Below are 11,760 nucleotides of genomic sequence, written 5' to 3' on the forward strand. Positions count from 1 at the left end.
AAATCGAAGCACAGGCTGAAACCATACGGGAGCAGCAGGAAATTCAACGTAAACAACAAGAAGAAATAGCGGCGCTGAGAACGCCATGCCCCCCGCCTGAAATATCGGCCTCCAACCACTAGGACGATAATGAAGGCAACCACCATGGAGGACCCTCTAAACCAGCCGGAGGGGGAAGGAGGGGACCCACCTCTCTCCGGCTTACTAATTTGCTTCCCTTTATGGAAGCCATCATGCAGGCCCATATGCCAAAAAAGCCCCCTCCGGTATTAGAACGGTATGACGGTTCAGCGGATCCCGACAATCACCTTCGCAACTTCATTATCTCTTAAAGATGAGGCACTGGAGTGGTATCACACCCTCCCCCAAAATTCGGTTGATTGCTTCGCCACCGTAGAGGCTCTATTTCGTAAACAGTATGCTACTAACCGGAGGCCAAAAATGACCCCCGCTGAGCTTGTCAACACCAAGCAGGGGAAAGATGAAACCCTGAAGGCCTTCATGCAAAGGTACAATGAGACGGCCCGACGTGTGAAGAACGTAAATCACACGTTCATAATCAGTAATCTACCTTCCTGCTTACGTCCAGGGTATTTCGCTGAACAGCTATACGTAGATCCTCCCAAATCCATGGAGGAACTCCAGACAACGATCGCAAATTTTATCCGTATTGAGGACCTCAGGAACTCTCGGAAAAAACAACAGAAAAGTCCGACCAATAATAATAGGAAGGACATAAAACGGTCGTCTAACAACCCTAAAAATGATCGACCCCCTCGAAAAGAGTCAGGATGGACACCCAAGTACGAGCGTTATACGTCGCTCAACGCACCCAGGGCAAAAGTGCTCGAAGAGGCCTTGCATGCTGAACTCCTGACCGTTCGACAAAAGGCTACTCCAAAGAACGCTGACGGCAGTAAAGCCTGTCGATTTCATATGAACCATGGGCATGATACAGAAGAATGCAACATGGTGAAAGATGAATTGGAAAGACTCATCCGTGCAGGCTACCTCCAAAATTATGTGAAGGAGAGGGCATCCCATAGCTCAGCAATCCCCAATCAGAAGGAATCTTCCCGACGCAGCCTAGAACGATCGCCTCCCAGAGACGACCGACGAAGACACCGGTCCCACAGTCAACCTCGACGCTTAGAAAGGGAGAGATCAGTCCGGGGGTGAATCGATACCATATCCGGCGGCTTCGAAGGGGGAGGATCGTCGGCATCCGCCCGGAAACGACATTTGAGACACTTGAAGTCGGTACACATGGTAGATCGACAACCTCGATCCATACCCGACATTACATTTACTAACGAAGATTTCCACGCTCCCGACCCTGATCACGATGATCCCATGGTCATCACAACTAAGATAGCCCGTTACGACGTAAGCAAAGTCCTCGTTGATCAGGGCAGTTCGGTCAACATCTTGTACTGGACAACCTTCAAGAAAATGGATTTGTCCGAGGACCTGATAGCCCCCTCTAATGAGCAAATCGTCAGCTTCGCTGGGGAGAGAGTCGAAACTCGAGGATACGTAGACCTACGGACTCGACTCGGAACAGGCAGGGATGCGCCCGAACTTAGAGTCATGTTCTTAGTGGTAGAGGCAAACACCTCGTATAACGCTTTGCTAGGCCGGCCGTGCTTTGGTTTCGGAGCCATTGTATCCACCCCCCATCTGGCCATGAAATTCCCCACGGAAAGAGGGACTATATGTACCGTACGGGCCGATCAGCGAACGGCTCGACAATGCTATGTCGCTGGTTTAAAGGTCACCCCTTTTATGCCATCTAGGAGGGCAAGAGGAGCTGAGACAACAACGATTGATTTGGATCCCAGGACCAACGTAGAAGAACGTCTTCATCCCCAAGGCGACGTCAAAACATTCCAACTAGGGGCGGACGCGTCCAAAACCACGAATATCAGTGGGAGTTTAGCACTACATGACGAGCGTGATCTGACGCAGATACTAAGCACCAATGTTGACTTATTTGCATGGGTGGCCGCCGACATGCCTGGGATCCATCTGGGCATCATGGCCCTTAAATTTTCGGTCTTCTGGGAGGCGCGCCCGATCGCGCAGAAGAAACGACGATTTGGGGAGGAAAAACGCACAGCCATCCAGGCAGAGGTCACCAAACTGAGGAGCGCTCGGTTTATTAGAGAGATAACCTATACCACGTGGTTGTCGAACGTAGTCATGGTCAAGAAATCCAACGGCCAATGGAGAATGTAAGACTCGTGAAAAATATTTATAATAGTAAATTTTAGCATTTTAATGGATAGAAAAAAATTAAATTTTGGATATAAAATTATAGTAATTTTAGAAGGAGAGGTTCAAATTTTTGATAACTTATTTAGGATTTTTTTTGAAAAGTGAATAGTGAATAGTGAATAGTGAATAGGGAATAGTGAATAGTGAATAGTGAATAGTGAATAGTGAATAGTGAATAGTGAATAGTGAATAGTGAATAGTAAAAAAATGAATAGTAAAAAAAAATTGAAAGGATAAGAATTCCTACGTAGCATTGAAGGAGTTGGGATCAGAATTGATCAAGTTGATATTAAAATATTATTTTTAAAATAATATTAAAATAATAAATAATATTAAAAAATTAATGAATAGTAAATTTTTTTACCTATAAATAGAAATAAGAGGAATGAAGTTTTTGCACCAAGAAGTAGAGAGAATTATGAGAAAAGAAGAAATTAGGAAGTTTTTGGAGTAGGAAGAAATTTTAGAGTAGAGGTTCTGAAGAGTTTTCGGGGAAACAAATTCGGAGTAAGAGAAGTCTGGAATAGAGGTAGGGGAGCTAACCTTTCTAAGCTTTTATATTCTGATTTAGTATTGTTTTATTACTATTCATGTCTTGAAATTCTGTGTGAATACTGTAAATGCTTACTATATATTTTTATATTGAATTTCTGTGTCAATATTATATGTTGTTATTTTGAATCTGTAAATAAGATATTTGTTAAAACTAGTTGAGGAACACTTTGGCTGAGGAAGGACTTGGTACTTAAGTTGTCCATTGTGACGCACCTCTCTTTCCTGGAAGTCTACTCGACAAGCTTTTAACTTAAATCTTGTTGAACAGATTATGTATTGTTAAACTATTGTGCAATATATCTCGTTGGAATGAATTCATGTTATTGTGGTATATACAAAATTATGAATTTTAATTGTGATGATTGTAATTTATTATAATGGATTTGAATTTATGCATCTGAACATGATATGAGTATTATGGGGAGATTTCGTAATGGTATAATATGAGTTGAGGAATGTGAGCATTGTATGAATCTCGTGGAGAGATTCTGTAATGATGTGGTAATTGTGTATATGTTGATGTTGAGGGTCCTGTAGTTGGAGGTTATCCTGATACCCTAATAATCATCTAGTCTCAAGTAGAGAGGGATGAATTATGTGGTGAGAGGAGTAGGAGGTCCTGGTCTATGTGTCGGTTTTGGACATAGTGTTGAGGACTAACCTTGTGAATGGTATGAAGTATTTTGGAAGTATATTTGTAAGAAAAAGTAGAAGTCATCACAAGTGCATAACCTCCCGTGACCGCTCATCAACGTATCATCCGGATGAGTGTCTTTTGGGTATTGTGGTGTTCATTGGGTATTGTGGAACGAATGTCTAATAGGAATTGTGTTATGATGGTTTGAGGGTGTATGACATAATTATTATATGATGTTAGTATCAAAGCAATTATGCATGTTTTATAAATGATTTGTTGCATGTTAGCTCACCCTACTTGTTTGTGTTTGGGTATGTACGATGATCGTATAATTCGTTATACAGGAGTAGATGAAGGAATGTCGTCTGAAGAATAAGTTAGAAGAATTCGAGTTATATTTAGGAGTTATAGTTAAAATCTGAGTTTAAAATATGTATAGACATATATCAACTATGAATTTTTAAGTGTGAGATTACAAGATGTTACCGTAAATGTAATGTTACAATATAGAAATTATGAATTTTCCAGTGTGAGATCTTGGGATGTTACAGAGAATGTGCGTGGACTTCACCGACCTTAACAAAGCATGCCCCAAGGATTCGTATCCTCTACCGAGCATTGATCGATTGGTAGACGGAGCTTCAGGGCATACTGTGCTTAGTTTTCTCGATGCGTACTCGGGATATAATCAAATCCCCCTGTACAAGCCCGATTAGAACAAAACAACTTTCATTACCGATCGAGCTAACTATTGCTATAAGGTAATGCCGTTCGGCCTCAAGAATGTGGGCGCTACCTACTAGCGCCTTATGGACAAAATTTTTCAACACCAAATCGGTAGATGCATGGATGTCTACGTAGATGACATGGTTATCCGAAGCCAATCTGTGGAGCAGCATCTCAAGGACTTGGCAGAAGTCTTCCACCAAATCCGACGCTACAACATGCACCTTAGCCCCTCCAAGTGTACCTTCGGAGTCCCAGCAGGTAAATTTTTGGGGTTCATGCTAACGTGTAGAGGTATCGAAGCCAACCCAGACAAATGTAACACCGTGCTCGAAATGCCAAGCCCAAAAACCCTAAAAGAAATACAATGTCTGGTCGGCCGACTCACAGCGTTATCCCGTTTCATCCCCAAATTAGCCGAGCACATCAAGCCCATCCTGAAAAACATGAAGAAGGGCACCACACAACACTGGGACGACGCCTGTGAAGCAGCTTTTTCTGTTGTTAAACACATTCTCACCAGCCCTCCAATCATGGCGCGACCGGTCGCGGGGTCCGACTTACAACTCTACATCGCAGCATCACACCATGCTGTAAGTGCTGCTTTGATACAAGAGACCCCCACTCTTAAGCTGATATATTTCGTCAGCCGCACGCTACAGGGAGCAGCGGAGCGGTACTCCCAAATTGAGAAGGTCGCATTGGCCCTGCTCACCGCATCCTGTCAACTTCGACCGTATTTCCAGAGCCATCAGGTGGTTGTCCGAACTAATCACCCCGATCGCCAAGATCCTCCGGAACCCCGACCTGGCGGGAAGGATGGTCTTATGGTCAGTAGAACTTTCTGAATTCAGACTCCGTTATGAGCCTCGGGGGTCCGTTAAGGGTCAGCACCTAGTAGATTTTGCAGCTGAATTAACGCCCACCCCGATAACTCGGAACCAAAGTGGTTCCTTAATGTGGATGGATCCTCAGATAAGAGAGGGGGAGGAGCTGATATCGTTCTAGAAGGACCAAATGGTATCATGGTCGAGCAAGCCATCACATTCAGGTTTTCAGCCAGCAACAACCAAGCGGAGTATGAAGCTCTGATTGCCGGTCTAACCCTGGCCAAAGAGCTCACGATCGCTCGATTAGAATGCAAGATGGATTCACAGTTAGTGGTCGGGCATATGAACGGAACGTATCAAGTCAAGGATAATCATTTGCTGCGCTACTTCCACAAAGCTAGCACCCTCCTCCACGATTTTGTCGAGGTCAGCATCATCCATGTCCCCAGGGAGCAAAATTCCAGAGCGGATATCTTGTCCAAATTAACTTACTCCAAAGAGCGAGCACAGTTGTCTTCAATCATCAAGATGACACTCGACCATCCAGTCGTGGAAACTTTCGCCACCGACGTTTCACAGTAGGAGACAGATTGGAGACAACTTATAAGAGACTTGATGAAGAAACAAGAACAGGGGGAAAAGATCACCGCGAGTGACTCAAAATGTATCGCATGTTTCCTATACATAGGCGACGACCTATACAGGCGCGGCCACAACACACCTTTGTTGAAGTGCATATCGGCGGATAAAGCTGACTACGTCCTACGCGAACTACACACCGGGATCTGCGGTTTTCATTCAGGCAAACGCACCTTCCGGGCGCGAGTCCTTCGAGCAGGATATTACTGGCCGACACTCGACCGAGATTGTGAGACGTTCGTCAAAAAATGCCTTTCATTCCAGGCACACGGTCATGACTTCCACGTCCCTCCCGAAGAATTGCATGGTATCATTTCCCCGTGGCCATTCGCTCAGTGGGGAATCGACATCGTCGGCCCTCTACCGCTCGCGAAGGCGTAAAACAAATATCTCCTAGTGGCAGTCGACTATTTCACTAAGTGGATTGAAGCCGAACCACTTTCTATTATCAGCGCCCAGCGAGTATAGAAATTCATCTGGCAGTTAATATGCCGGTTCGGCCTGCCACAGAAAATCATCACCGACAATGGCCGACAGTTCATTGAGAAGAAATTAGAGGATTTTCTGAGAGATCTGGGGATCCAGCATGCGACCAGCTCGGTCGAACATCCACAAACCAATGGACAAGCCGAAGTCGCGAACAAGGCTCTGCTCACAGAGTTGAAAAAGTGACTCGGCGAGGCTAAAGGTTTATGGGTGGAGGAACTACCCGAAGTCCTATGGGCGTACAGATGCACCCCACACGGATCCACCGGGGACACTTCATTCAATTTAACGTACAGCACCGATGCCATGCTCCAGTGGAAGTCGGGGAACCATCCCTAAGACGCAACATCACCAACATGACCCTTAACAATGAACAGTTGCAGATGAATCTCGACACCCTGCCCGAGCGTCGAGAAGTCGCCACAGTCCGAGCAGAAGCACATAAAAGAATGCTCTCCCGTCGTTATAACACCAAGGTCAAGCCCCAAGCGTTCAAACCTGGCGACCTTGTGTGGCGGAAACGCGGAGAAGCCAGGAAGAATAAAGCTCACGGCAAGTTAGCGGCCAATTGGGAAGGACCGTTTCGCGTCGTTGAGGATCTAATGAATGGAGCATACCGCCTCCAACTCCTCACTAGACGACCCCTCCCCAACACATGGAACGCTACTCACCTCAAATATTATTTTAGTTAAAGTTCATTTATGTTCAGAACACATCATTTTTCTCATAATTTATATGTTCTTCCTTATATCGTTCTCAAATTTTGAGTCCCAGGGTCAAATTCTTTCGAATTCGCTCGACATATTACATGGTCGCCCACCAGTAGCCAAATAGAAACAAGTACTCGGCCGGATATAAGTTCACAGGCGAGCGAACACACCTTGACGAATCAGAACACCCAACTACATTCGGGATCCACTCCCTCTGGTAGATGTTCTCTCTCGAACACCCAGTTACATTCGGGATCCACTCCCTCTGGTAGATGTTCTCTCTCGAACACCCAGTTACATTTGGGATACACTCCCTCTGGTAGGGCTTCTCTCTCGAACACCCAGTTACATTCGGGATCCACTCCCTCTGGCAGATGTTCTCCCTTGAACACCCAGTTAAATTCGGGGCATTACTCCCCTAGTCGATTTTCCTCTTAGATGATCGTTCATAGAAACCTACCAACACATTTGATCTAGACGATCGTTCAACACATCATAACGCGAAAATTTGTTACACAACAATGCTCACGACATCTCGACAACTATATCATCATCACAAATATTCAAAAGTCATCACATCAAAGTTCACAAATTCGTGCCAAAACAAAAACCAAGTTCATCATTACATCCAAATTCAAAAACCTAATCTATTACAATGTTTGGAGATCCGACAACAGCTTCTTCCGCAGCGATCGTTGCATCATCGACACCATCTTCAACTTCCAGGAAAGCGTCTGCCAGAACCTCCGCTAGAGGCAGCATCTGACCCTCATATACATCTTTGCGCACGTCAAATGCCACTCCCTCGGTCGACACTTGGAGAAGATGCGCGACCTGCTTCAGCGCTTTCTTAAAGCCTCTTGTATGTTCTACCACTATAGCTTTGCGCATTTCTTCTCTTTCTTCTCGATCCTCAACGGCCGCGGCAACCAACTCATCCCTCTCCTTAATCACGCCATCTCTTTCTTGCGTCACAGCAGCTACGATTTTTCTTAGTTGTGCCAATTCAGATGCCATCTGATCCTTCGCTAGCCGTAGCTCATCCCTCTCTTTCTTCAAGGCAAAGCCGGCTGCCCGAGTGGAGTTAAGTAATGCCTGCCCTTCACTTAACAGATGCTCCGATTGCCTCTGCTTCTGTTCACAGGCGACATGTGCGTCCGCTATCTCTTTCAATTGCGTCCTCGACTTCTCCAACTCAGCCCTCAGGACGCCTCTATCAGAAGCATACGCCATGTGCCAAGCCGCCATAACTGTTCGACTCACCATCTCTAACAAGTCGTCGGCCATCTGCTGCTCAGTCATGCTCTCCACCACTTTCTTCTCAGCGTCATCCAAGTTAAAATCAATTTTATGACTCAAATTGAAAGAAGGATCCCACATACCCTTCGGAAGGGGACGATTTGTCTCCTCTGCAATCTCCTTCATTCTTTTTGACACGCCTCCAGTGGCGTCGACCATTTTGCCTTTTCGCTTCCTCACTAATGGCTACTCCTCAACAACCACTACTTCGTCAGAAGACGCCACCCGCACGCTCGGGAGAGACGGAAGGACTTGAACGGGTTTGGAAGAGGGGCCTGAACGCCCAACATCCGCCTTGCCAGTGTCGTTGCCAGTGTCGATGGCATGGAACCAAATGCGGACTGATCCTTTTCTCCCCATTATCTCTGCCAAACACAGAATCACTCCAACATAGTCAACAACAATCCAATAGCATACACAAATAACAATAAGACAAACATACCGAATACCCTCGAGCCGAAATCATCATGCTCAAGACAATTTATGAGCCGACGGGAAGAAAAGGGGCGTGGCAATGCCGTCAACACATTCAAGGCCTCCAACTCTTCGATCGTCATCTTATCCTCGTCCCACGAAGTGAACTTCAATGGATCCTGTGTCCAATATAGAGGAAACTTCGGATTTCCATCTTCATCAAAAAAGTACGCTCGTCCTGGCTCAAGGGTCGACACTTTAAAAAACTTTTCTTTAAAACCCCTATACGATTGCAAATAGAGCTCCAGGAGAGCATCACCCGGTTCCGAAATTAAGGATACCCAACCCCTCTTAGCAACCGGGCGACACCTAAAGAAACGCAAAAACAATGCCACAGTAGGCTTAATAGCCAAGGCTTGGCAGACGACAACGAACGCCTGCATATACCCCCCGACTATTGGGATGCAGTTGGGTAGGGGCCACGTTTACGGTTTTTAGTACTGCCGTTTGAAAGGTTGTCAACGACAATCTCAGATATAGATCGTCAAACGGCGGGGAATAGCAGTAGAAAATATCGTTGGTGGCGTTTTCTCTTCCATGGAAAACTCTCTCGTCCTCACGATAGGCCACCAACTTAGCACACGACCTATAATCTAGGGTTCTCAAGATACAACTATTTTCTACCCAATCAACTAGCACTACTCTACTTCTAAACACACTACAGATTTCACTTACTTCACGCGAAGCCCAGTCATAACCACCACCACTAATCGTGGGCTCAGCAAGATCCTCAGGACCTTCACTCACCACGCCTCCGTACCAGAAAGCACTCTCATCGCTCAGAATGGTGGTGATTTCATGATGCTCCGTCGTCGATGACGATTTCGGTGTACCAACATGGGCATTCTGCCCCTTTTCTTCCATTATCGGCAAAAAACCACACTAGAACGCCAAAAAGATTAAAGATTTACCTGACAAGTTAGTATGGAAGCAGAATCGACTGATAAGCAAAGCAAGAACTATCGCCAGAAGGAAGAGAATGCTTTTTGATTGTGGTAAAACGTATCACACCTTTCCACCTTCCCCTTCGTGTTAAAGAAGCCAAGAGTGCCAAAGCATCATACGCCGTAAGATCAACTTGATCCAACGGCTCTCATTTCATGTCTTTTCGCTTCCCCAAAAAGCGTGAAACCCTAAAAACTTTTTCCGCCAAAACGCTGCACTGGCCCAATAACGGGACACTCAACGTCGTATAGTAAACTCGCACGCAGAAACTGCGATCGTTTACTCGGACTCGGGGGGCATGTATCATAGGATGCCTAAGCTCACCAACGGTCGATGGGTAACCCGGGCGACCATTAAGAAGCCGAGATATATTGTGATCGTAATATAGCGATCGTATGTGTCGATGGCGCTAAATGGTTGTCGAGTGATGATATATTGCAATCGTAATATAGCGATCGTATGTGTCGATGGCGCTAAATGGTTGTCGAGCGATGTCACGACAATCCAATAAAATACAAAGACGAAATGCGTCTGGTCAAATTTAGTCAATTCGAACATATTAAATCTTAATAAACAAAAGAATAAGCAGTTAGTGCCACAAATCACGGGATTAAATGACCTAGTATCAAACACGACCTAACGGTTGTATTTTCCAAATGGTCAACTTCTGTGACCAACCGGATTTTTAGGTAAACGGTTTATTTTATCGTTTTAAATATGAAAAACAGAAAGGAGAAAAAGGTACGTTTTTCCTGAGAAAAGATTTTATGATTTTCTTCTATTATTGAACTGAAAGAGTTCTACAATTCCCTTTTTCCTGACTTGAGCGTCGGAGTGCCTTCACAGGTACCCATCCCATTCTCTCTGAAATGCGTTGACTAGAAAAAGGACGTGAAGATAAAGACATCCTAGGAGGAGAGGACGCAACTCATCAGGTTCATATTTCGGTCCCAACTTTTATACTGAAAAAAAAAAATTTCTATTGTTAAACATATTGGTATCAAATATCACAACTAAGAAAAGAAAAAACAAACTTGGTAGTCCGATAGCATAATAGTTCAGTGAACGAGGTTGTAAAGTTTAAAACAAAAGAAATATTTTAAAACAAAAGCGGTTTACCAAATTTTTCTTGGAAAATTTATCCTCCGTTAAACGTGTTAAAAAGGGAAACAAGTGAAACTTTCGACTTCGCAACCTCTCTTGAATTTCTTCACATAAATTTATTTGAAATATTATGCAATATTAGGATAAAGATATAAAGAAAATATTTTATATCCATAACATTGATCATCCATTGTACTGAGACTAAACAAAAGTAATTTAAATTTATTAACTTAAACAAACTTGTTATAAATTTAACACAATTCAAAATACTGAATTACCTTGAATGCGAAACGAAAGGAAAGACACATAAATCAAATGAAGAGGGACCCCAATCAATCGATATAAAGAATCTTTCGACATAAAATATTATTTAAAATAATTGATTTGAATGATGTAAGATTTTTCTTTTCCAGGTACAAGGCTGAACCCCATCAAAATGCTTAACTTAAACGTTTTCACAACTATTTTCTTATCAACTTTGCAGAAAATTATGACTTTTGTCTTAAAACATTTAGGTACGAGGTCTATTATTTGTTTTCTTTCTCTTCCTATCGTCCCCCTAACATTTTCACATGCTTAATTCTATTTCACAACGTGCTAAATTTATAGTGGGCGCGACCTTCGCTCAGTTGTTATCCTATGCCACACTTTCAGGCAAAATATCAGTTTTGTAAGCTATTGGCATGTAAACAAGCACGCCTAAAGATAATTACGCGAGTGTATATATATATATATATATATATATATATAATTTTTGAAAAAAAAACTATGCTAACTCATGGAAACAAATTATACAAAAAGCAAAACAGAGAGATCATTTCTAATAAAATAATAATAAATAAATAAAATTATGATAACTGCATCATTAAATAAAAGCTTGTTTATAAGATGAGTGATATTGAACCATAGGATGTGATATAAAATTTTAGAAAATAATTTGAAAAAACCTGCTTCGCTAAGTAATTACTGGCGGTTTTTTTTGCAGAACTGCTGAAAATAGCGGAGATTTTCAAAAACCGCTGGAATTACTAGGGATTTTGTGAGAATCGCAGGTATTAGCAGGGGTTTTGAGAAAACC

At 43.5% G+C, this 11,760-nt stretch overlaps 2 protein-coding genes and 1 pseudogene across 2 annotated transcripts; 2 read left to right on the plus strand and 1 right to left on the minus strand.

Moving 5' to 3' along the window:
* Positions 1-279: 279 nt before the first annotated feature.
* LOC124830835 (uncharacterized) lies at positions 280-1,179 on the plus strand. Its single transcript, XM_047304681.2, has one exon. The coding sequence runs from the start codon at positions 280-282 to the stop codon at positions 1,177-1,179; it is 900 nt and encodes a 299-aa protein (XP_047160637.2).
* An 87-nt stretch (positions 1,180-1,266) lies between these two features.
* LOC148196898 (uncharacterized) lies at positions 1,267-4,185 on the plus strand. Its single transcript, XM_088093538.1, has 2 exons — positions 1,267-2,133; positions 4,021-4,185. Exons 1-2 carry the CDS (start codon positions 1,267-1,269, stop codon positions 4,183-4,185), a joined length of 1,032 nt encoding a protein of 343 aa, XP_087949664.1.
* A 4,354-nt stretch (positions 4,186-8,539) lies between these two features.
* On the minus strand, positions 8,540-9,497 carry LOC148196899 (uncharacterized; annotated as a pseudogene).
* Positions 9,498-11,760: the final 2,263 nt, after the last annotated feature.

The sequence above is a fragment of the Vigna umbellata genome, chromosome 6 (assembly GCF_029865625.1).
Source record: "Vigna umbellata cultivar VRB3 chromosome 6, Vumbellata_1.0, whole genome shotgun sequence".
Taxonomy (NCBI): Eukaryota; Viridiplantae; Streptophyta; class Magnoliopsida; order Fabales; family Fabaceae; genus Vigna; species Vigna umbellata.